Source organism: Diadema antillarum, unplaced genomic scaffold (assembly GCF_040938485.1).
Source record: "Diadema antillarum isolate AM-2024a unplaced genomic scaffold, OU_Dant_1.0 seq00000693_RagTag, whole genome shotgun sequence".
In the NCBI taxonomy this organism is placed as follows: Eukaryota; Metazoa; Echinodermata; class Echinoidea; order Diadematoida; family Diadematidae; genus Diadema; species Diadema antillarum.
The window spans coordinates 863999-891790 of record NW_027271598.1 but is presented as its reverse complement, the minus strand read 5'-3'; the positions used below and the strand labels follow the sequence as shown (position 1 = coordinate 891790).

General features: G+C 38.9%; 1 protein-coding gene across 1 annotated transcript; it reads left to right on the top strand.

The window, feature by feature from the left end:
* The first annotated feature begins 283 nt into the window (after positions 1 to 283).
* Positions 284 to 24259, top strand: LOC139737412 (ADP-ribosylation factor 1-like). Its single transcript, XM_071648088.1, has 5 exons — positions 284 to 405; positions 2798 to 3078; positions 16711 to 16821; positions 19784 to 19908; positions 22536 to 24259. Exons 2-5 carry the CDS (start codon positions 2931 to 2933, stop codon positions 22695 to 22697), a joined length of 546 nt encoding a protein of 181 aa, XP_071504189.1. The 5' UTR covers positions 284 to 405; positions 2798 to 2930; the 3' UTR covers positions 22698 to 24259.
* The last annotated feature ends 3533 nt before the right edge of the window (positions 24260 to 27792 follow it).

Here is a 27792-nt window from a genome sequence, read left to right as displayed (position 1 = left end):
AATTAGGTACTGGTTATAGTGTAACTACATGCTCTCAAGTCAACTACGGCTGTACACGAGTCTGGTACATTGTAAATTTGCCATCCATATTTTGATTTGTGATATATGCCACGATGCGATGAAAGCTTGTGATCATCAAGTTTACGGACGCGTCGACGTCACCGTTACCTAATTTCGCTGTAACATCTAATTTCGCCCTACACACCGGGAAGTTGAGTGACGACTATAGCGACTACGTATGCGTGCAATGTAAATGGGCAATGCATGCGTTGCGCATACTAGTAGTCGATCCACCCATTTCTGTCAGAACGTGACATGATTGTGCACTAAAGTAGAGTTGTTTGTAACGAACTATCTGCACCCAGCTCTTTCATTCGCTGTCGACTGTGATTACTCTAATTGACGGTACGTAAATACGTAGTATACCTAATTATCTCTCAGTTGATTTTTCACTTATAACGTCGAAAAAGATGTCAGTTGGACAAGTAGTCTAGCCAACTTCACTGCAGATCGCAATGATGCATACACGTACACACCACCCGCAGTCTTCTCGTTCTCGCTGACTGCGGCAACGTACATACAGTTCGCCACACAACTTGACTCTGATGTCACAGGATCTAACGTTAGGTTAGCCGGTAGTTTTAATGGTTGTCTCGTGTCTTGCCATCGAACCGGCAAGGTTTTTTTGGTTTGTTTGTAAACAGAATGCGTCGCATTGCTGACGATGATCGATGCAACTTCTAACATAAACAAGAACGCATGATATGCGAGTAGTAAAATTACCCTTTTTAGCTTTTCTCTCCTTAGTGTGATGTGGCGCGGCTGTGCCCTGAGTGTGCTGTGCCTGTGTACTACTGACTGGCACTGCACATGACATACGATACCATTTACATTGTTATTCCAGTCTCCACTGCAGAGCCCCAACCAGACTACACACCACCAGTCTGACCAGAGCCGACTGGCGGATAGACAAGCATTCGAAGCAGGACAATGCTAACAATATATTGCTAATGAAATGTATGATTCTACAGTATCCTAGTCTACTACAAGCATGACAAGTTTGTAAGGCCCAGATCAGTACTACTAGTCTACTAAACCACTAACGTGTTACCTAGGTAAATTTTAGTAATTGGCAAGATCAAGAGTCCCATGTTATGTATATTTTGTAGACACTATCTATAGGTGAGTGACCCGCATCCCTTCCCGTCGTTAATGTTTATACATGTTTAAATCACAGTTCGTTGATCACGGAAATTCTATGAAATCCCACTCGCATACAGGAAAAATGCTGAAGATTCCAATAGAACCATAACTTACAAGGTCACTGATCGATATCAGAAATGTGCGCTATTATTAAGGGGCCTGCAACTCTACGTAGCTTTCAAAGTTGCATGTGAAACTTGATCTTCCAACACAATTTAGAATCTTCTAAAAAAAAACCAAGGTCTTTCTCAGCATGAACTTCCTGGAGAGCTACACCTGTATATAGTGCATGACTCCCCTTTTACATTCAGTAATCGACAGTATGAATTTCTGTGTTAAATACACAGCCCCGTCGCCGTACAGAGAAGTACGTTGTAGCGGGTGGATGCTTTGCACAGCGTCTCGTATTTACACAAAGACAATACACAACAGGGAAGGGTCGGGTCAGATTCAAAGACGTTTAAGGCTAAGTAGAAGTACAACGTAGGTCCATGGTTTACCCAAGCCAGAACGCCCTTCACTCATACACCGCCTATATATCACATCATTAAGCAAGCCACTCAGTCATAATTCAACAATAACGGTGTCCGAAATTTGACCACCGGCTACATGTAAAACCTACGCGCTGTACAGTGTACAAGAAGATGCTTTCATGTGTAGTCTAATTTTGGCATGGGAGGTCACACCTTGGTGCATTTTTTTTTTACTTTATACGTCAGTGTCCCGCACATCGCCAAAGTTTTTTTTTGCATATTTGGTACACACTACAGTACATCACTGACATTCTATGGAGTTCTAATCACACAAGGACAGTCATTCAGTAATACGAATGACTGTCCACTTTGACCACCAGAGAATGAACAAAGCAACAATAATTGGTAGATGCTATCAAAGACTTCACCAATTTGTTTTGAGTAAGTGTAGAGGATGGCGTGAAATGCGAAGGTGAGTGATGCTACATCCTTTATTAGTGAAAGAAGAAAATTGTAATATTAAAAGCAGGGAAGTTAAGAAAACAACCCTAAGACCTCGTAAAATGACTGCAAATTCTTGTTCTGTTAGTCTATCCTTAAACTTGAGCACAATCTTATTGACCTGGCATTTACAAAAAGTAAACAACCACAGAGGCCAAGTTCTCTCAGCTTCTCCTACTCTTGGTATTAAGGGGATGGCTAGTACGTGTTCAGTGGGAATACTGGGGGATGATTGTTCCAATCCTTATGGATTCATTTTAAAGTACAGTATGGTATATCTATTGTTGTGTGAAAATTATTTGCTTCAGAATGGTCTCGTATTCAAGTAATGTGCAGTTCAATGTTTCCAGGTTAGCATGCCTGTACAGTGACGGGGCGATCGTTAACCGGCCGTTTTGTGCGAAATTTAAAGTTCCGTATTCGTTCGGGCATCTTATGTCAGTATAGGGATAAAGTGATGCCACCTGTACTGTACATTAGGCCAGATGATCTCAGTATTTTACTGTACATGCATGTGACTTCAGAAAGTGGGTGTGCACAGATAAAGCTAAGCTATAAATAATCTGTCCACCTTGCATTCTTGCTGACCAATACAATGTACCTGTTATGTTTGTTTTCAGCCTTTTCCTCATAGCATTGTAGGCAACACCAGCCACGGCTTGCTCAGCAGCCTCACCACTTGTGAAAGGTGCAATCAGGCTACGGATTTGAACCCATTTCTTGGGAGGCAGATACACTGTACCTGTGAATACGATGGGTGGTATTTTCGCAAAGGTCCTTCAGGCTCTCGTAGGGAAGAAGGAGATGAGGATATTGATGGTTGGACTTGATGCTGCTGGAAAGACAACAATCCTCTACAAACTCAAGCTTGGTGAAATCGTTACAACTATCCCAACAATAGGTAGGATGGACTTTCCATGTTAACCAAGCGGTCAAATTCTGATGAAAAGCTGTGAAGCCACTTGCTGACATTTATTGTTGCTGTTGCAATTCTTGAATGTAAAACTTTGCCAAGGTTTATTGACTTGAAGAGAAGAGGAATGCCTAGATGGAAAATGACCCCCCCCCCAAAAAAAAAAAAAAATAAAAAAAAAAAAATAATAATAATAATAATGATAAGAAGAGAGTGCTCTTCAGTGATAGTACATTTTAAGAATTCAGAAGTAAGTGCATGTGTAAATATAAATATATAAATATTATCTCTCTCTTTCTCTCTCTCTTTCTAGGTAGTCCCGAGGCCCCAGATCAATGATAAGGCTTTGAAAAACATTGTCAAAACCTTAAGGGGAATAAAAAATTTCCCCTTTGGAACAAATTCCCCGTAAGATACCCACCGCTGAAGATAGCTTCTTTTCAGACGTATATTCCCCCATGCACACATTTGTACAAGTATATGTATGTACATGTATGTATGTGGTAATACAGTATTTGCTAAATTTTGGCATTGCATAAATCTGTTAGACATACCAGTATCAGCTGCAGCTACAGTAGTGTTTGCAGAAGGCATACTACATGTTGAAGCCAATAGATTTTGGCAAGATTTTCTGAGAGGCTTCATGGGTGTCATGTAGGCTCCATTTTCTCCCCTGTCAAGCACGCATTGGGAGGAATTCAGACCCATAAATGTGAAATTCTTGTACCTGTTACATGTGAATGTTCAGTATTTTGGTTTACTGCAAGGCAACTACAGTTGGTGCATATACAGTATTTACCATATTGGACGGCAACAAGGCCACACTATTTTTTACAGTTTGATAGAAATAAGCAGTAAATTTGGGGTGAGGCTTACAGTGTACACTACACGCCAGCACAAGCAAATTATTGTCTTTTGAACTCAGAGAATCACCTGCCTCGCAAACCAACACACATATGATCATGTGCGAGTCTAGATGCAATGTGTCAGTAAGCAATGGAGCATCATCTGCCACTGAATTAATCAGTCTTCCAGACAATGACATATTCTGCTATCCAGGGACAACTATGTTTTTGTTTTTGTTTCTGTCATTACTAATACCAGGGTACTTATCACTGTTGTTTCTGTGCCAATTCTGAGAACATTCAAGAAAGTCTCCGAAAGAAAGCATAGCACAATCAAGTCGGTGTGCATACAGTGTAGCCCCAGCAGCAATTGCAATCCTGCAATAGTGTGGCCGGCCATGCACACATCACACAATAGCACTACATTGTATTTCATGCAATACTTGGAGCCCTGTTGAATGGTGTGTGTGAATGAAGACACAAACATGCACACTTTTTCTCACATGTAATAGGTTTATTTTGCACACATGCTCAGTCATTCTTCACAGTAGGGTCCTACACACTGAAATATCATTCAAAATCTTAACAGGCACCTTGCATCATTTGGCAAAACTTACTGAAGATATTAAAACAAACACAAATTATTGTGAGGAAACACACTAGAACATACAGAAATAATGAGGCTTCTTATTTAAAAAACCCACAAACACTGAGAAAAGTGATGCACTTTTGGATACAACAGACAAGTTTTTATGCCTCCGCCAACGAAGTGGCCGGAGGCATTATGTTTTCGGGTCGTCCGTACTTCCGTACGTCCGTACGTACGTCTGTCCCGTTTTGTTTTTGTCGATATCTCAAGAACCGTGAGGTGGTTTTGCATCAAACTTGGTATGAGGGTATATCCTGGGGGGATGATACTTTGTTTGAATTTTAGGGTCACGGGTTCAAAGGTCAAAGGTCACAGGTTATTTTGTGAAAAAAGGTTGAAATTTCATGTTTTTCTCCATATCTGGCAAATGGTTCAAGGTATCTTCATGGAACTTAGTATATATGCATGTACCGATGGGCAGTGATTATCTAGGGAAGTTGGGGGTCATGGGTCAAAGGTCAGGGGGTCAAAGGTCAAGGTCAACTCCTCAAAATATCACTACTTTCCTTATATTTATGCAATGCCTGAAGGATTTTTTTTAAACTTGATGTACAGTCCCGCTCGCGGTAACCTGTGGGGGTCCGTGTCACTCCCGCGATTACCGCGTATGCCCGCGTCCTCCCGCGTACTCCCGCGCTCTGTCATGCAGAATTTTCGCAAGTCCGTGGACGATGTGTGCGGCGCCAAAAATCGCGACAATACCGCACACAGTACAGGGAACTCCCGCCCACACGAGCGAGTGCGAGTTGTACGATCGCGATTGCAGCATGCATGCACACTGTGCACAGCTAGCACAGCTAGGAGCAGCGCGCGATTCAACGTTGTGCTTGTAGTGCTAGCTGTTCCTGACGACGCAATGTGCACTGTGTGTTACGAATGGCGTAATCACAGTACAAAACTTGTACATTGAAAAACAAATGTGGAATCAATCCCAGCAAAACCCAAGTAAAATTTATGCTACATAATATCATTGAAGACTAGAAGACATTCGCATAGGACCGCGAACGCAGCGGTATAATATCGTTACCTTCTCATTTCGAGCGAGTCCCGAGGAGGCATCGAACGGCAAGAATCAATGCAACATGACAGTTTATGCAGAACGTCGAATTGATTTCCGGTCCCATGAAAACAGCACGATGTGTTTTTTGCGATAGTAGTACCGTATTCCTGTAGGTACGTAAAGTACAGTTTGTAGGCCCACTGGTAACTGACGCACCTGTGTCTCACATCTAGTTCTCCGACCGTGCTGTCGAACTTATGACCGCCGAGTCGATTGGTTGGCAGTACCAATAATAATAATAATAATAATAATAATGATGATAATGATAATAAATAAATAAATAAATAATATTGCCTTCCATATGTGTTTCTGGTACCGCATGGGCTAATAAGCCTGTGCTAGTTCGTATCAGCTGTTAATTCCCTGTCACAGCGTAAGGCAACGTACGAGAAAGATTTTTTTTTTTTATTTCCATGTTTGCTTTACTTATGGCCTATATATTTGCCGTAACTTTATGCCACGAACGTCAGAGAATAAAGTTTAGCAGAGAACCATGAAAACACGTGTAGCCCCTAAAGAACGTGTATTCCCCGAAACAACTGTCGTATCGCTTAGAAATATCCGTAAGGAAATTATAGAGCTAAAAGAAAATTATGATGTCATGATAATAATGACATAAATGATTATTGGAATTAGCTTTTGTGAAGTGAGTAAATGGACGGCACAGACCCCTTACAAAATGGGAAGAGACAATAAAAATTATGATTACAAGAGGAGGCAAAGAGTAGACACAGACGATGTAATACGATTCGATAAATAAACGCATTTGTGAACTCTCATCTTCATAATGATTTGACAAGTCTCGATTTTACCTCCTGACTAGTGTATTCGCTCAGAACTTCCCGTGAACACGCAGGGGAGTTGAAATTTGTAGCTCCCGCGATTCCCGCGTTCGCCCCAATGAACACGGAAGGCATGCAAGCTTTTGTACCTCCCGCGTATTCCCTCAACTTCCTTTGAGCGTCACGAGAGGGGTGAGAGATTAGTGCTCCCGCGTTTACCGCAAAAGCGCTTTCCACTGAAAAGAGAGCGCCAACTTAATTACCCCGTAATCCCTCCTCTGGTATAGAGTAAGGGAAGGATGCGAGATTATTGTAACTCAATAAATAATAGAAAATAGGCCTACTTTGATGCTGATATGCATGTCTAGTATCAGTCGTTGCTATAGTATACTTAAGTTTCTCAAATATAATCATACCCATATATTATATAGTGCGTTAATTCAAGCAATTCCGCCTCCCTGCTTCAAGTCTAAGATCTCTAGCTGGTGCGGATTTGAAGAAAATGGTTCGAAGTTCATTACTACCTATAGTGATGGCCCTGAGCAAAATTGGCCATAACAAATACTTTGTCAAGAAAGTAGAGGGCAACGCTTGTGATTTTGATATTTTTTTCTTTAAATAATGAAAACACTTGGTGCTCATGTAGAGGACAGATAGATAAAGACAGTTATACCAGTTTGTTGCTTGTCTAAAAGAAAATTATAGAGGTTATAGTACAGAGTTATTATGATAGTAGTAATAATGACAGTAATAAGTAGAAGACGAAGAACAGAAAAAGATTGATAAGAATACCGGGTAGATGATTGGTGTATTTATATGTGAGTACAATACGAAAGATGAACGTATATATTTGTTTGTTTTTAAGGTGAATGCTGAATACTCTAATGATTTGATAAATTTCCCTCTTACCATGGATTTTTGTTACTGCTGTTATCAAAATGAATAATACAATTAAAGGACTTGTAATGTTTTAGGGATTTATTTGCCATCTGATATTACTAGAAGAAAAAACGTGTACGGAAAACAAAATTGCCTCAATATTTGATTATGAACCAGAGCTGGTGGATTTGAAAAAGTACAGTATACAATTTCTGGTACGACAACCCTGAAAATTGTGGCCAAGCAGGACCAGTGTTAAAAATAAAAAATAACAAAAAAGAAATATTCTGGAATGGATTTGTGTAAGGTTGTATTCACGCTGAACCTGCTGTGAAAACGGGAGGAGTCGAGATTTGTAGCTCCCGCGATTCCCGCGTACGCTCCAATGAACACGGAAGGGGTGCAAGCTTTTGTACCTCCCGCGTATTCCCTCAACTTCCTCTGAGCATCACGAGAGGGATGAGAGATTAGTGCTCCCGCGTTTACCGCAGAAGCGCACTCCACTGAATAGAGAGTGCAAACTTTGAAATTACCCCGTAATCCCTCCTCTGGTATAGAGTTAACAAGTGAAGGATGCGAGACTATTGTAACTCAACTATAGAAAATAGGCCTACTTTGATGCTGATATGCATGTCTATAGTATATGCAGTCGTTGCTATATATACTTAAGTTTCTCAACTAACCGTACCCATAGATTGATAGTGCGTTAATTCAAGCAATTCCGCCTCCCTGCTTCAAGTCTAAGATCTCTAGCTGGTGCGGGTTTGAAGAAAATGGTTCCAAGTTCATTACTACCTAGTGATGGCCCTGAGCAAAATTGGCCATAACAAATACTTTGTCAAGAAAGTAGAGGGCAACGTTTGTGATTTTGATATTTTTTCTTTAAATAATGAAAACACTTGGTGCTCATGCAGAGGACAGATACCAGTTTGTTGCTTGTCTAAAAGAAAATTATAGAGGTTATAGTAACAAAGTTATTATGATAGTAGTAATAATAACAGTAATAAGTAGAAGACGAAGAACAGAAAAAGATTGCTAAGATGATGGGTGTATTTATATGTGAGTACAGTACGAAAGGTGAACGCATTTGTTTGTTTTTAAGGTGAATGCAGAATACTCTAATGATTTGATAAGTTTCCCTCTTACCATGGATTTTTGTTACTGCTGTTATCAAAATGAATAATACAAGGACTTGTAATGTTTTTAGGGATTTATTTGCCATCTGATATTACTAGAAGAAAAAACGTGTACGGAAAAAAAAAAAATTGTATAATATTTGATTATGAACCAGAGCTGGTGGATTTGAAGAAGTACAGTATAAAATTTCCGGTACGACAATCCTGAAAATTGTGGTCAAGCAGGACGAGTGTTAAAAAAATAAATAAATAAATAATATTCTGGAATGGATTTGTGTAAGTTTGTATTCACGCTGAACCTGCTGTGAACGCGGGAGGAGTCGAGATTTGTAGCTCCCGCGATTCCCGCGTACGCTCCAATGAACACGGAAGGGATGCAATCTTTGTACCTCCCGTACGTGCATTCCTTCAACTTCCTTTGAGCGTCACGAGAGGGGTGAGAGATAGTGCTCCCGCGTTTACCGCAGAAGCGCTTTCCACTGAATAGAGAGCGCGAACTTTGAAATTACCCCGTAATCCCTCCTCTTCTGTATAATAGTCTTCACAAGTAAAAGATGCGAGATTATTAAGTTTAGCTCCAGAAATAAAAGAAAATAGGCCTATACTAGCTACTTTGCTGCTGATTATGCAAGACTGGTACAGTCGTTGCTATAATATACTGAAGTTTCTCAAATAAATATGCGTTAATTCTAATTGTTCCGCCTCCCAATATACTTCATGTCTGTATAAGATCTCAAGCCGGTGAGTTTGAAGAAAATGGTTCCCATGTTCATTATACTGATGACCCGGTCCAAAATCGGCCATAACAAATCTCTGCCAAGAAAGACTAGTATTGGTTAAGTGCAACGCTTGTGATTATTTTTCTCTTGAATAATGAAAACACGTGGTGATGCTCATGCAGAGGAAAGATAGAGAAAGACAGTTAGTTTGTTGCTTGTCCAAAAGAAAATTATAGAGGTTAATAGTAACAAAGTTGTTATGATAATACTAATAATGACAGTAACAAGTAGAAGAAGAGAACAGAGAAAGATTTGATTAGATAACGGGTGTAAATATGTGAGTATATACAGTTCAAAAGGTGAACGCATGCTATTTTGTTTATTGGGTGAACGCTGAATAATATTGCTGAGTGATTTGATAAGTTTCCCTCTAACCATGGATTTTTGTTACTGTTATCAAACTAAAAGATAAAAACAAAGACTTGATGTTTCGAGGGATTAATTTGCCATCTTTTATTACTATATACAACGTTTCCGAAAAATGTATTATATACATTGTATAAAATTTCATATTTGATTATTTATTATTTTATTAAGAACCGGAGCTTGTGGATTTGAAGAAGTACAGTATAACATTTCTGGTACGACAATCCCGAAAAATGTGGCCACAGGACCTATGTAACAAAAACCAAAAAAAGTATGTTCTGGAATGGATTTGTGTAAGCTTGCATTCACGCTGAACCTCCTGTGAACACGGGAGGAGTCGAGATTAAACTTTGTAGCTCCCGCGATTCCCGCGTACGCTCCAGTGAACACGGAAGGCATGCAAGCTTTTGTACCTCCCGCGTATTCCCTCAGCTTCCTCTGAGCATCACGAGAGGGATAAGAGATTAGTGCTCCCGCGTTTACCGCACTCCACTGAATAGAGAGCGCGAACTTTGAAATTACCCCGTAATCCCTCCTCTTCTGTATAATATAATAGTCTTAACAAGTACAAGATGCGAGATTATTTAACTCCAGAAATAATAGAAAATAGACCTACTTTGATGCTGATATGCATGTCTACAGTCGTTGCTATATTATACTAAAGTTTCTCAAGTAAATATAACCGTATATACCCAGAGTTTATAGTGCATTGATTCAAGCAGTTCCGCCTCTCTGCTTCATGTCTATAGATCTTAAGTTGTTGAGTTTGAAAAATGGTTCCCATGTTCATTACTGATGACCCGGACCAAAATCGGCCATAACAAATACTCTGTCAAGAAAGTATTGATTAAGAGTGCAACGCTTGTGATTTTTTCTCTTGAATAATGAAAACACGTGGTGCTCATGCAGAGGAAAGATAGCGAAAGACAGTTTGCTGCTTGTCTAAAAGAAAATTACAGAGGTTATAATAGTAACAAGGTTGTTGTAATGATACGAATGACAGTATACAGAAGAAGAAGAAGAAGAAGAAGAAGAAGAAGAAGAAGAACAGAAAAAGACTGATTAGATAACAGGTGTAAAGAATAAGGTTCGAAAGATGAACGCATTTGTTTGTTTAAGGTGGATGCTGAATACTATGCATTTGACAAGTTTCCCTCTTCCCATGGATTTTTGTAACTACTGTTATCAAAATGCAGAACAAATCAAAAACTACTTGTAATCTGTTGATGGATTTACAGGTTTGCCATATTACATGTATACTATGAAAAAAAAAAGTTTCCGGAAAAAAAAAATGATTAGTAGAACCAAAGCTTGTGGATGGGAAGAAGTACAATATAAAATTCCCGGTACCACAATCCCGAAAAAATGTGGCCATGGATAGGACTAAATGTAACAGAAAATAAAATTCTGGAATGGATTTGTGTATGCTTGTATTTGCTCAGAACCTCCTGTGAACGCGGGAGGAGTCGAGATTTGTAGCTCCCGCGATTCCCGCGTTCGCTCCAAGGAATATGGAAGGGGTACGTGCAAGCTTTTGTGTCTTCCGCGTAATCCTCAGCACCCAAAGTATTGTGGAGCTGGTAGCACTTTCCGCGTATTCCTTTAACATTAGTCCTCTGAACATCATGAAAGGAGTCTGAGATCAGTGTTGTGCTCCCGCGTTTACCGCAGAAGAGCACTCCATTGAATAGAGAGTGCGAACTTTGAAATTGCCCCTCTGTATCCTGTCTTAACAAGGGGAGGATACGACATTACTGTTACTGTTACTCCAGTAAAGAAAATGAGTTTGATAACTGGTGGGTTTGAAGAAAAGAATGCACAGTTCATAAATACATGAAATAGACATTATAGTGATTGCCAGGACCAATATCCTGCCAAAACATGAATATTCTACGAAGAATGTATATAAATTGCATATCGAGCTCCTCGCTGTTTGTCTTCCTCTTTTTCTTTTCTTTTGACTGATGAAACCATTTGGTGCTCAGAGGAAATATAGAGAAGACAGTTGCCTTATCGCCTATCGGAAAGGACATTAAAGAGGTAAAAGAAACGAAGTTACGATGATACTAGAAGACGCAGAGAAGAGCAGCAAGATTGATCAGATTAAGGATAGTACAGAATAGATTATTTGTATATACAATTCAAAAAGTGAACGCATAGTGAAACCATAGGTTTGCCTTGACAAATTTTTCTTCGTCTGCGTGTGATGAACACTTAGTAAGGTTATGAAACTATGTGACAAGTTTTCCCTTTTCACTTCATTGGATGTCAATGAAATCTACAATATACACTTGATATTGCAACAACGTCGAGGATTTTGCTTGCCACGTTACGACTCAAGTTTCCGGGTGTACAACCATCATTTGGATATTCACCGTATGTAATATTTTGCCGCCAGATGAAGAAATGCATGATCACTCCGTGTCGTGGCAGAGAGGTAAGCTTTCGTTAATAGCGTTCATCAGATATTTAACATATACATTTAAGATCCGGAGCTTGTCGATGGACATGTGAACCAAGACCTTATGGGAAGGGCAAGCATTCTGTCAAGGAAGTGAGGATAATGATATACCGACAAACTCTTCGTGAAAGTGAGGAGAAAGGTAAGTGAAAATAAAGCATGCCTATTATATAATTTCAATAATTGCCTGTGGTCTGTGAAGGCATTAACACTGAAAGTGGTCATGTTAATGAGAAGAAAGGTAGTAGCTCCCGTGTAGTCCCGCTCTCCCTGTTTAACTCTCGATAAGGGAGGGGACGGGTAATGACCCTTGAAGCTCCCGCGTGCTCCCGCATTTTGTAATCACAATACAGGCAAGTTGATTACGACCTTTGTTGCTCCCGCGTTTTCCCGCGCCCCTTCTCTCGATACAGGAGGGGTAATCAGCTTTGAAGTTCCCGCGTAATCCTGCACACCCTACTTTCAATATACGGGCGGGATACGAACCTCGTCACTCGTGTAATCACGCACTCTGGATATCACTTATGAAGTATCAGTTGGGGGAGGGGCACTCTCTACTCTCAATACAGGAGGGGGATACGAGCTATGTCACTCATGCGAAAATGAGAAAGGGATATACCCCGTGCCAGAAAATAATTTTCTATCACACCATGATGCGTTAACTATAGTATATACCATTATCGCTAAGTGATTTAGGCCACTAAAAAAAGAAAAGAAAAAAATGTAGGCACTTTGTATTCATGGTACTGTTAGATCTTAAGATTCAGAGCTTGTGAAATTGAAGAAATGCATTTATATCTAATTGAAAACAGGGATATAGGAAACAAAAATCATATATTACATTTTACTGTATCTATTTGATGATCATGATTTTAAAAATGTTCAGGATATCGCTTTTTGGTGCAAATGTGTAAGTCAGTTGTATCACAAAACATCCAACCATACCTTTTTTTTTTTCAATAAAGCCTAAACTATAAGGAAATATCGCCATTTTTCTCATTAAACCATAACTGTAGAGAAGAAAATGTGAGCAAGAATATTTCATTGCTTATATTGTGCAACACAATCTTCTTTTTTTTTTCGAGAAAAGTATGAATGTGAATTTATTGCCAAAGATTGAAGAACTTTCCCCAGAAAATGTGTCACAGAAAACAAGTGCATAAATTATAAAAGAAATAGAAAGGCTTTTTGTTATTTCTCTGTTGGTCTACGATGTTTCATCACCTGATTAAACAAAAAAGGAAATGTAAACGGGCACAAAATACATGTAATACGGCAGGGGTACGAGCTTTATAGTAACTCCCGCGTTTCCCGCACAACGCGCTCTCAGTACGGGAGGGGTGCGAGCTTTGTAACTCCCGCGTTTCCCTCACACCCTGGGGTGGGGTACGATCTTTGTTATCCGAGCTTTGTAACTCCCGCGTATTCCCTCAACTTTATTGTGCAACCTATTTTTTTTTCGAGAAAAGTATGAATGTGAATTTATTGCCAAAGATTGAAGAACTTTACCCAGAAAATGTGTCACAAAGTAATAAGTGCATAAATTAGAAAAGAAATAGAAAGGATTTTTGTTGTTTTTCTGTTGGTCTACGATGTTTCGTCACATGATTCATGATTTTAATAAAAAGAAAGAAATGTAAAACGGGCACAAAATAATACGGCAGGGGTACAAGCTTTATAGTAACCCCCGCGTTTCCCTCACACCCTGCTCTTAATACGGGTGGGGGTACGATCTTTGTTATCCGAGCTTTGTAACTCCCGCGTATTCCCTCAACTTCCTCTGAGCATCACGAGAGGGATGAGAGATTAGTGCTCCCGCGTTTACCGCAGAAGCGCACTCCACTGAATAGAGAGTGCGAACTTTGAAATTGCCCGTAATCCCTCTCTGGTATAGAGTTAGCAAGGAAAGGATGCGAGATTATTGTAACTCAAGGAATAATAGAAAATGGGCTTACTTTGATGCTGATATGCATTTCTAGTACAATCGTTGCTATAGTATATATTTAAGTTTCTCAATAATAAACGTAAGGAAGTAGATTGAGCGCAACGCTTGTGATTTTGCTTTTTCTTTTCTTTTTCCCTTGAATAAAGAAAACACTTGGTGCTCATGCAGACGAAAGATAGAGAAAGATAGTTTGTTGCTTGCACAAAAGAAAATTACAGAGGTTATAGTAACAAAGTTGTGATGATACTAATAGGCCTACTGTAATGACAGTAATTAGAAGAAGAAAAAAAAAGAAAAAGAAGAAGAAGAACAGAAAAAGATTAGATAACAGTAGAGAAAGTGCATAAATTAGAAAAGAAATAGAAAGGCTTTTTGTTATTTTTCTGGTCTATACGATGTTTCATCACCTGATTAAAAAAAAAGAAAAGTAAACGGGCACAAAGTAATACGGCAGGGGGACGAGCTTTATAGTAACTCCCGCGTTTCCCACACGACACGCCGTCAGTACGGGAGGGGTGCGAGCTTTGTAACTCCCGCGTTTCCCGCACAACACGCTCTCACTATGGGAGGGGTGCGAGCTTTGTAACTCCCGCGTTTCCCTCACACCCTGCTCTTATACGGGTGGGGTACGATCTTTGTTATCCGAGCTTTGTAACTCCCGCGTTTCCCGCACAACACGCTCTCACTATGGGAGGGGTGCGAGCTTTGTAACTCCTGCGTTTCCCTCACACCATGCTCTTAATACGGGATGGTGGGGTACGTTCTTTTTTGTAACTCTCGTATCCGAGCTTTGTAACTCCCGCGTTTCTCGCACACCATGCTCTCAGTACGGGAGGGGTGCGAGTTTTGTAACTCCCGCGTTTCCCTCACACCCTAGGGTTCGATCTTTGTAACTCTCGTATCCGAGCTTTGTAACTCCCGCGTTTCTCCCACACTCCTCCACTGAGTACGGGAGAGATGTGCAACTTCCCCGAGAATGAGTAGCGATTTACGGATACCGTACATGTAGTAATTTCTTCACAAGGTTTTCTCCGTATTGTTTAAAGATGAATCTTTTTTTTTTCTGGAAAATTATTGCATGGTTCGATGTGAATTTATTAACAAAGATAGAAGAACTCTTCTCAGGAAATGTGTCACGAGGTGAGTGCACGAAGTCGAAAAGAAAGATTTTTTTTTTTTATAATTTCTCTGTGAGTCTAGAAAAAAACTTCGGGAAATCACGTGCTTGTAACATCGCTCCATTGCATTCGTAATACTGCTTTGCAGTTTTGTGCAGTGGAATAACAGGAAGGTAGAATCGAGTCCCTTTCACCTCGCTGCTTACAGGGCCCTATCCCTCCGTGCGAGTTACTAGTACGATGTGCTCGCACGTGGAATTAAATTACAATGAGGCAGCTTTCTTTGCGTGCTTTTCTTCTTACTCTGCAAATAATTGCAACTGTCACTGAGCTGGTTCGTCTGCAAGCACACGCGCTATGCAAGGATGTACCTGTAGGCCAACACAGCGCAAATCGCACACTCAGCCATGCGAAGCACAGCATTGTTCGTACATTGCGTTGATCGTACATCGGGCTTGCGTTGATCGTACATCGGGCTGTTTTGGCGTGTTTCCCACACGATAAATCGCACGCGGTCTCGCTGCGTTGTACTCACGCTGTATTCCCGCGTATCCCCGCAGGTATGTCGGAAGTGAACACCGATTTATCCACTCGAAGAAGCACGCGGGAATACGCGGGAGTGACACAGGTTACCGTGAGCGCTACTGTATGCATGTACCGTATAACCCAATATATATTCTGTGGGAAGTTTCTTGCCAAAAGGTCAAAGGTCAAAGGTCAAGTGAAAGTGCTGAATTGCACTTCTTCCTCCATATCTCAAAAGTAACTCAAGGTATTATCATGAAACTTACATATTTATGCATGTTCTACCTAACAGTGATTCTCTTTGGAACTGTGAGGTCAAAGGTCAAAGGCCAGGTTTAGATAATACTATTTTACCATTTGATACTGAAATTATACTTTTTCTCAATACCTTGAAAATTACTCAATGCATAAACTTATAAAAGGGTCAAAAGTCAAGTAAAAATCATCAGTTCCCCCAAATACCTGCACTCTGACATTTTAATCATTCATCCAATTGAACCTACAGTAGTTCTAGGAAAGTGAACATTCAGCACATTTGTGGCAAACCTGTCATTTTGATATTTTGCCAATTGTGTGAAACTGTCATCACACATTGTCAAGACATTGTACTATAGACCTATTAGGAGAACCATGCATTATGGCGGAGGCATACACCAGTCGCCGTAGCGACATTTTTTTTTTTCAGTGAATACTGTAGTGAGTGTATTATATTAATGCATTTCATTAGAAATTGATAAGTATGCAAAGTACTGATCAGCAGTATTACAGCTAAAAATTTAAAGTGCAGTTTACAAAATTAACATAACAAATATGTCATAACAATAATACACATATATATGTAATAACAAATACATCTATAAAAAGGTACAATTCACAAGAAAGACAAAACTACCCCTAATTCATGGATGCATACAGTATGGCTACAAAGTACGTGGCGTATTTTCACACACATGCACACCCACACACACACACACACACACTCACAAATCAGAGAACTGTTCTCTTTACCCTTCTGTCAAGTAGACCTGAAGTTTCCTTTGTATATTTGCCCTGCTATGGCGCATTTCTATTCCAGGATTCAATGTCGAGACAGTGGAATACAAGAACATCAGCTTCACAGTGTGGGACGTGGGCGGCCAGGATAAAATCAGACCGCTGTGGAGGCATTACTTCCAGAACACACAAGGTGAGTTCTAGTGTAAAAGTCAAGGTGCTTTGATAAATGCTGTCCTGTGGGCAAGTCCAAGATAAGGGCCCCTGAAAAGACAAAATTTGGGCTTTGGCCAATGTATTCAGTACAATACAATACAATCGGATCTATTTTATACAACGCTCTTACACAGTCAATAGGTAGCTTTAGATTTTAGACACGCGGATGTTCAAAGGGAAAAAAACATGGTCTGAGCTTGCGCGAAGCGCACGTCAAGCTACTGCGCATGCTCAGACCATGTTTTTTTCGCTTTGAACGTCCGCGCGTCTAAAATCTAAAGCTCCCTAATGACTGGTTTCACAGCACTTTACAACAAAATTCAGTCACAGATTGGCATTGAGAAGAAAAGTCTTAAGATTCTTCTTGAAGACATGAAGGGATGGGGAAATGTGGATGAACCGTGGTAGATCGCTTCACAATCGCAGTCCAGCCGTCACAAAAGCATTGTCCCCAGCTCTACTGTTGGTTTTGGTATGTGGAGTAAGGTGCTATCTGTACTTGAACATAGTCCAGATTCGGCAGAATAGTATGGGATGATAAGAGATTTGATAAGACACATGTACACAATTGCCAAGAGCTTGAAAGCAATGCGCTGTGCGACTGGTAGCCAATATTGAAGTGTTTGGTATCATTTTGAAGCTAATGGGTCCCCTGAGAAGGCAAAATTTCATTTTTGGTCAGTATTGAAGTGTTTGGTATCATTTTAAAGCTTATTGGTCCCTTGAGAAGGCAAAATTTCTTCTTTGGTCAGTATTGGTCTCATTTTGAAGCTTATGGGTCTTCTGAGCAGGCAAAATTTCGTCTTTGGTCAATATTGAAGTGTTTGGTATCATTTTGAAGCTTATGAGTTGAAATTTGAAATTCAATGAAGTAAAAGAAAATTACATGTATGTAATGCAAATTCATTCAAATTTTAAGGACTTCACTTGCTTAAATGTAAGATATGGTGTTACGTATGGAACAATTGTAAAAAATCATATTCATTCACTTAATATTTGATTTTGTACTGTATACGCTATAATTTTCGCGTACATAAATTTTCGCGAATTGCCGCTGTCACACATTTGCGAGTGGTTAAATTCGCGATTGGGGGACCAGAGAAAATATGAAGTGGCAAAGAAAATGTGAATTTCTCAACTTACTAGCAAATAAGAATGATACTAGTTATACACTGCATGAAAAAAACTTACCAAACTCTGCGAACTATATTCGTTAGAATTCAACAATTTTTGAAGTGGTTAAGTCCATCGCGCTAGATTTCTGACGAGTGGTCCCCTTGCGATAATGGATTGGCTCTCTACAGTATTCGTAAGTAAACGTGGACGTGTTATATGTACGTAAACAAGTTTAGCCAGTATATGTTGGTCTGTTCGGTAAGCCATGACATGGTGTACTAGTACTGAAATGTTCGTATCATCAAGGCAAGGGATTCATTTTGGAAGGTAATATTTTCGCGTGTTGTTAATTTCGCGAATAGCTCCCGACTCGCGAAATTCGCGAAAATAAAACCCCCGCGAAATATATAGCGTATACAGTATTTGATGGTTAAATGAGTGAGTTGATGTCATACCCTCACAAATTTTCATGTGTGTTATGTATGAAATTGAAAAAAATATATATATTTTTAGCTAATACAAGTAAAAGCATGTTCCCATACCAAGACATATCAGAGTTAACATTTGTTCTTTTATATTTTGGGTGGTTTTAAGGCAAGTTTTATATTTTTACAACTGAAATATGAGATTTTTGTCATTTCTGTATAGAAATGAATAAAAAATTGTGCTCATTTGAATATTCATATGGACTACTCAAGAAATGATTTCTGAAAATATGTGACATTTCAAAATGTCATATAATCTTCTTTGACATAGGGAGGGGGTGGTGAAATATGCAGTGTAAATCAGCATGAAGTATAGACATGTAATTATAAAGGATAGAATGGGAATTATGCAGCAATAATTAGTGCGATTGTAGTAGAACTTATCAGTGAAGTTTGAGGAAAATCAGACAATCTGTTCAAAAGTTATAAATTTCAAAAGTTTCAGTGCTGCCATTGCTGAATGAGAAAACTAATACAGTTTGCAATGTCACACATGTACAACAATATAAATAAAAGAATCGAGCGGTCATTCCTGGTAAGCTCTTTGAGGTTGGGAAGGAAGTACCAAAAATGTCACAATCGTCAGAACAATTGAATAATTGTAGTCATTGTTTAGTGTTGCAACTTGTGTTTTTGCCAAAAGTTCTCATTAAAATTGCATGCATGGATGTAGTAACTGGCAAAGTTGAGGCATGTTTGTTTTTCAATTGTGGTGCAATATTGTACGAGGTACAGGAACACGGGAAAATAAGCAGATTGTTATCATTTTACACATTTTTATTTTTCTGATACTCCATTCACATTGTTTACAATCCAGAGTCTGCCTTTTTAAGTTACATGTATTTCTAATGGTTTTGTAAATGGGGCAACAACTATTGTGCCCCTTGAGAATTAGAGAAGATGATACGATTAGAATGCAGCAAAGTCAAGTAAGATTATTATGAAGAAATGAGTGAAAGATAGTGATTAGTGAGAATGTACATTTTACATGTATATATTGGGACATTATGCAGCTCTGAATTTGAGTACCTTAACTGTGTGACATGGAAACTTTGCCTGACCAGACGCCGTGCATTTTTACAGTGACTGGGCTGTGTATAGTAAATAGAAACTATACTGATTGTATAGTTTCTGTATTACCTCTAAGTCTCACATGCTTTTTGTATTATTTTCATGTTCGGTACACTATGCAAGACATCTGTTGTGTGATGTTCATCATCAATGTGTTGGTAATAAAGTATTTGTATGCCTGTCACTGAGTGTTACTTGATGCCGTCCAATTTTAACAGTAATCACCGCATGTTATCTACCCAATGTTTGATTGATACAATGTCGTAGGTCTCATATTTGTGGTGGACAGCAACGATCGGGAGCGTATTGGTGAGGCAAAAGAGGAGCTCAAACGGATGCTGAATGAGGATGAACTACGAGGTGCCGTCCTTCTTGTGTTCGCAAACAAACAGGTAGTGTAAACCAGCAGGACAGTGTACAGACATGAAGGTGATAGCACTCGTGTGACGGGTGTTTGTGTGTGTGTGTGTGTAGGGGGGGGGGGGGGGGGGGGGGGGTTGTCGCAAGAACCAGTCTCAGATTTGCTGGTTGTAACTTTGAGTGAAGGCTCTTTGGGTATGCTTTTCACAGCATCTCACCCATATTCAGAATAAAGTGCACTCCTGTCACAACAGAGTAAAAATTCAGGTCCCCAAATTATTTATATTTACAATGTACATTTTGTATATACTTAATATGATCAGCAGCAACAAAGGTTTGATTGGTATAATGAAAGAAATTTGCCCTGTTCCAAAGGACTTTGTTATGATAGGAGTTGCCTGTAGTGCAATTTTCAAGAAAAGATATTTTACCTGCCTTCCGTAAGGCAACTGAAAATGTCACATTTAACGGTACATATTAAGTTCTGGGCCCCATTGCTAGAAACTTCGCACATAAGCGCAACTCAGAAAATAAAACGCTAATCCCCCCAAATTGTACGCAACTTTGCATTTAAATGCCAGTCCATTACTGAAAGGACTCATGCTTGATGTCATATATGCAACACCATCAAATGCAGCTTTGCGTTTGATTCTGATCAAACGCAAAGTTGTGTTTGATTCATAATGGTCAATAAAACTGCAGATATTGTAGCAAAAAAGGAGCATTGTCACCACCAGTGTCACATTCTTCGGTGATATTTTGTTCAGCAAAGCTTTATTGAATTGTGTAAAGTAAAATCAGTCGCTGATACAGTACAATGCAGAAATTCATATGAAGGTCAGTTTTCATCAACTACAAAGATGTAGTCCGTTGATAAGTATAATACGCTGTCTGAAACAGTCCAGAAAGGAACGACCACCCCCCCCCCCTTGATCATTGTCTAATGAAGATAGCATTGCACGTATGTACGTACAAGGTGTATGCGTATCTAGCTACAGCAAAGTGTTCGTAGAGATGTTATGATATGTGTAATGCTCTATGTAGACAACCTTGTATTGACAACCCTGTGAAATCTTACACTTTCTATAGTAGTTCTCGGAATTTGCACATGTTAGAAATTATTCAAAGTGTAAACTACAAGCTGCGATCATAGAAAGTCCTTGCCACCGAACTTGCCACAGCTTTAGATCATCCCATAGTCCCACTTATTCATTTCAAAATCATATTGCAGAATGTGTTTATTCAGGGACTGAAGTCAGCCAGAAATTGAGTGTATTTTTTGCACAAGCAAATTCTAGGCATATCCAGGTTTCCTAGCTATTTTAATCCTAAAGTAGTCTTCTCTAAAACTTCATTACTGAAGGTACATGTAATTGGCACATTTTTTCATGTTTTAGTGTACTTTTTTAATGCATTGTACTTACTGCCATCACTCGCTGCGATGTGCAGAGGATGAGCTTGCTATTTGCAGGGATTTATTTAGGCTAATTTCAGACTATCCTCATCCACAATGACTTCAATCTAAATGTTAAAGGAGAATCAAATTCAGATTGCAATCAAACGCAAGACTTTTCTCGCAACGGAACGCAAGGATCAAACACAATTTGCAGGTGATACTTGCGTTTGATATTAAGTTGTGTTTTATCGCAAGTCAGGTTTCTACTGTAGCAACAGGGCGTTGGTTTGTGTCAAGACCCATTTCAGCACCTGAAATAAGCCATTTCTTTTTTACAAAACTATAATGCTTGCCTCACCAACATAACTAGAAACTAGATCTTTTTTTTATCATTTACTGGTTTCAGAGACCCCGTAGAGTAGAAACCGTCACATAATGTGTAACTTTACTGGAGTAGGCCCCCACATCTAATTGTTGGGGTTTGCAAAAAGTTTACAATAGAATGCAAGAGATTTCTGAAATTGTCATGGGTATGCTCCCCACGTATTTATGTTAATGTACTGACTTTTTTCTTTCCTTAAATATGCTTGTGAGGGAGTTGCCTTTTACAGAGTAAACGATGAATTTTAGTAACGCTTCTTTTAATCTGTTTGTCCTACTTAGATTTGGTTCATTCTGTTGGCACACTAACCTCATGAAGAAATTTGGCAGAATGTTTGTGGTCAGTTTTGGAGAAGGGTAGAATATTAAAGGGCAGCTATCAAACTAAATCCCCAGAAAACTGAATTAGAGGTCCAACATCAAGGGCATTAAGGCCAAGAAGCTGTAATCATTGTCACATTCTTTGGATTTCTGCGACGTGGACGTTCAGAGGAAAAAAAAGTTCTGCGCATGCGCAAAATCGCTTATCAAAATCAATCTTTTTATAGCTTGTGCAGTCTGAGTTTTCAATACGAGTTTGGGGCCATTTTTACATCTGCTCAGTTCACAATGCAGAGAGCTGCTTGATTGAGTGATCATATGGGGCCACCATTTTACTTTTTACAGGGTTGCATCCTCATGTAATCGAAAGCTACTTTGCATCACGATGCAAGGAAAGAGGAGAATGGCCAGTGCAATTGTCGTAAATGTCCACGTTGCAAATCTAAAGCTCCCTAATGATATGTGGTAATTGCTCTCTCCAGAAAGAGAGAAATGTAATGAAATGTACAGTAATGGCATGAGTCATAGTGTTGTGCCTTGTTGCTTTGATTGCCTTTTCAGGATCTACCTAATGCCCTGGGCGTAGGTGAAATCACAGAGAGACTGGACTTGCACAGCATGCGGGACAGAAAGTGGTACGTCCAGAACACCTGTGCCACATCTGGAGATGGCCTCTACGAAGGTCTTGATTGGCTGTCAAATTCGCTCAAATCTTCTTCTTAATCCCCGCCCACCACATTCTCCCACACTCGTGTCCAAACAAGACTTTCCAGCTACAGTAGTCCAATGTCATAGTTAAACCCTCCCATCGACCGTTACTTGCAGGTCTCGGAGCAGAATTTTTTTTTTTTTTTTTCCTCGTACCAGATCTCACTGCCCCCTTCCCAATATGTCTATGTCAAGGCGATGGAATGCCCCCACCCACTCCCCCTTCCCCTGCCAGTTACTGAAAAATCTACGAGTTGTATGTGTCCCCACATAATATTATGTGCAAAATACTTTGTCCTACCCTGCTTTCCAAGTCTCTTTCCCGTCATTTGTACATGTACAGTATCCAGATGTGTCAGCAGCACTGTGATAAAGAACCCAGTATGCAGTAGGCTGTACTGGTCTGTTAGACACATTTGACTGGAATGCTTTCTTGCTCAAGACACAGATTTTGTCTGATGTTTACTTGTAAAGATGGTACATGTATATTTAGGGCAATTGCTGATGAGAACAAAAAGATTAAATATGTCCCCCTGGGAGTACTAAGGTCATGCTCTGCTGAAGTCTGTATCTATTCAGTTTTTCTATCCTGTGGAAAATCGGCCAAACCATATTATAAAAATGAAGATTTAATAGCTCTCTGAGAAGGGGTTGTTGATAACTTGCATCAAGATATCATTTCATGATGAACTGAATGCCTGTGCTGCTGTGATGTGTAAAGATATCTTCTGTTTGGACTTTCCTAGCCAATGAAGTTTCTAGTTTTCTAGGGAATATTCGCCAAAAATGTCTGATAATTCTCAGTGATATGATATATACATACATGTGTACATGCACACATGATGCTTGTTTGTATGGTTGCATTCATACATACAATTGTACATGAGACAGAAACCATGAGATGAATTAAGGGGCAACCATTATATTTAATTGATGTCTATGTACTCTTTGTATTTTTTTTTCTTTTGTATTTTGTTTTTGTTTGGTTTTTTTTTTTTTTTTTGGTGGGGGGAGGGGTATATGTGTGCGACTGTTATCTCTTGTAAAATATCTTAGGTTGCACTTAGAAAATTTCTGGGTGGTATTTCACAAAGAGTTTAAGTCAATCTTAAAAGTTAAGATCAACTTGAAATTATGGTACGCTGTGTGTGTCTCCAGTGATATTCTTGCTTCCAATGACAATGAAAACTGTGGAGACATTTACATACAGTCATTAACATACAAATAAAATAAGAGATGAAGGAATTAGTGTGTAAATTATGATAAGATGAAGGGGATTCTGAAAACATGAATAGAACTAAACATAATTTTAAGTTGATCTTACCGGTAAGGATCAAGTTAAATCCTTTGTTATTTTGGCAGTGCCCCGTAGGATTTAATTTCACATAAAAATTAATGACTTTGTAGGATGATGTAGTTATATGTAGGTGTAATTTCTTGTTAAATAGATTGATATTTTTGTCTCCACACTGGTAATCGCTTATAGGTGTTGGAACACTGGACTTGAAATCATGATAATTTGTGGCTAGTGTGAATGGGCTTTATGTGGTAACCCATGGTAAATCACAAGAGAGAGAGAGGGGGATATCTACACTAGTTGGTAGGTTTCTGATTGTTATCAGTCTACAATCTGTTGTTTGCTTTGAACTACTCATCCTTTCTTTTCCCCCAGCTTGAACATTAATCAGGAAATATCCACTAGACGTGGAAATGTGCTCTGTTATAATTATATGTATAGAAATTGCATACAGGTATAATTTTCATTGTTTTCACAATTTGTTTTATCAGTTATAGAACTATACAATGTAGTTATAATAGCACACATAACAATCATATGTAGAATTAGAAAAATGAGAATATCCAATATTTTTGGTGATGTTTCTATCTTTCTTAGCTTGTTAATTATTCTATATCATTTTTCCCCCATTATTTGTGTGATCTACAAAAGTATGTATATGTACTAGGTTTAGGTGTGTGCCTGTATGCATGTGTACACTGTATATGTACTTGTACATGTACATGTACATTTACATGCAAGCATAACTCTGAATGTGCTTTGTGGAACTAGACTATTTGTAAAATGTGTCTTGAACAATGTAGTACAAGAACGAGCAATTCATGTGTCCTACAGGATTAACTTCAAACTTACTTAGTTATATTTCTCTCTATTTAAGTAACCAGATATCAGATTAAGACATGGGATGGTAATATGTAAGTTTACACAGCTTTATCTTTTGTATGATTATGTGATTGTGTTTATTGACCATTCCAGGCGTTATGTTATAAGATACAATGCTTAGATGTACTTGGAACAATCTTGTGTGATAGAGTTGCACGTTTTCATAATATGCGTGTACTGTTGGAGAATGAAAGGAATTTTCTTTTTCAAAACGTAAACAATGTCTTCAGGTTGCATAAGAACTCCTCACTGTAGATACCCCTCAAATATGTAAAAATTTCAGATACCACATGTTGTTAGTGATTGCTGAAATATGCATAGAAATGTGTTGAAAAATGTTACAGCAACAATTCATTTTTTTTAATATATACGGTGTACATGTTTCAGAAGGGTTAGTACATTAATTAAATAGGGCATACAATGTTAAAATTTTCAAGAATATAGAAATTAATAAAATGTAGATGATACAGGTATAATACACCAATCATTATGAAGTGGATTTTCTTTTACTAAGCTCAACTGCAGTATTCGACCCCTTATTTGAGAATGAAAAAGAAAAGAACACACAAGAGAACAAAGAAAAGTCATCCTTTGTTTCACCACGTTTAGGTTTGGCTTCAAATTACAATCATTTCACAATCATCACATCATTTGAGTCCAGTTCTGAATTAATACTGCAAGGAAAAACATGGTGATAGGATGGGGGATAAGACTGAGAGAGTTTTTTGTGCGAGAGGTACCAATTTTTTTTTGTTTTTTTGTGAGGGTGTGGTGTGTGTGTTTAGTGTTTAGTGTTACTGTATCTGATGTAACGTCTGCTGTTACCCTTGGCTTCGTAACAATGAAAAGCCTGTATGCATATGATGTGCATGTTTCCGGAAGAAAGCAACTGCAAAATTTCCAGAGGTATAGTTTACACAATGTGGGCTACGAAGTTTTGCTTTTGTTTATTATGGTTGTCATTCATTCATTGTTGTATGCATTTCTTTTTGATGAAAAATTCCCTCAGCAATTGAAAAGTGTAAATACAATTGCTCTAGTTTTGCCTCAGATGCTTGTGTTGTCAGTAATGAGTATCGAAATTTTAATTTACGTGAGACTAGGCTTGTTTGAAGCAACGAAGGTCTTTATCCACCGCATCCACCCCCCCCCCCAAAAAAAAAATAACAGTAATAATGTCCAATGTGGTCTCCAGTCTTGTAAAGTGCTGTTCTCGGTCAAGCTATGTTCAGTTTTTATGTATGACGCTCATGACTCCTGGTTTGAGGAATCATTGCCAATCAGCAGCCAAAGGCAGCACTTTAAATGTAAGATAAAGAAACGTTTCACTTTGGTACATTACTGTAATCACTCATTTAAAAAAGAAAAAAAATAGACCACTGCCATTTTTGAATTTGTAGCTTGTCAAATCAAAAAGTAAAAAGGGGTAAATCGAAAAAAGCAAATCATAAAAATACTCATGATTTGTCCAGGAGATCGTTCCTATGGAAGCGGAACACGGCTACGATTAACCCCTGACACCCCCGCCCATTGGCCCGCAACCCCCTCACACTGAAGAAACAAAACAAAAACTAACAAAACAAAACAAATAGATAAAAACTTCGCGACCTCTGCATTCACTGTGACGCGATTTATGGATCGTGGAATTTATCGAAAGTGAAATGAAGTGCAATGCCACATTCCCCTGTAATACGAAGCAGACCAATATATATGTAAACAAGTCGTTATTATGAAAAAAAAAGAAAGACATAGTAGGAGGATCATGGAGCTAGTGTTGTAGAATAGGATGATGGAGTGTACGAGATATTCTCCACAAGACTGGAGGGTGGTTTTCCATTTACCTCCGCCAAGGAAGGAGGTTATGTTGCCATCAGCGTTAGATTGTGTGTTTGTTTGTCTGTGTACAAAATAACTCACAAAGTTGTGGAGGGATGTGGATGAAACTTGCAGGAAAAGTTGATAATGACATAGGAAACATGTATTAATTTTTGGTGTATGGGTTGGACTTAGCTGCTTGACGGAGGTCTGCGTTCTTAACCTTAGAGTGCTTTTCTTTCTTTTTTTCATTTGTTTTTGTTTTTGTTTTTTAGTTGGCAGTAATTCTATAAAAAAAACCCAAAAAACATAGGTTTACTTCTTTTGGGGAATTTACCTAAAAACTGAGCCAACTGCAGACGCGTCATATTCTTCAGTGTACTGCATGGTGTAAGGCAGACATTTGAAAAAAAAAAGAAGAAAGAAAGACAAAATGTACAATGCGTCCAGGTAATCGGAGTGACAATAAAGGAAGATTTTTCACGGTAAAGGTAACACTCGGGTGTAACTTATTGTTTGTCGTTTGTATGGTACATGTATTAAAGGTGTGGGATAGTGCTTTGATGTACCTCTTCCTCGGGCAGTCCGACGTTCACTTAGCTGTGGCGGGTCCAGAGGGGGGCGCAGGAGGTGCACGCCCCCCCCCCCCGTTATTTATCGTTAAAAACAAAAGAAATAAAAAAAAAATGAAATGAAACCCGGAAGTGGCCCAAGAAGTATTAGTTGCGCCCCCCCCCCCTTTACAGAATTCCTGGATCCGCCCCTGCTTAGTTTAATGAATTTTTCAATCTCCTTACAAGTACATGTACTTTGTGCTTCTTTCTTATAAAATCCTACAGAAATAATTCCGACAATTAGACAAAAAGAATTGAAATCACGCTATTTGAGACGGACAGAGAGAGAGAGAGAGAGGGGGGGGGGGTTTAGAGGAATAAAAAATAAAAACTACAATAACTTCGTTATGACAAACACGGTTAACGAGATAACGGATACATTAATAAGGAAGTAAAATTCAGGACCCAAAATTATCGTTATATGCGTCTTTGTACGCTATTTGTTCGGATATAATAAAATTTTAAAGTAACGAAAGAAAATTGACGGTGCCTAGGACTTCGT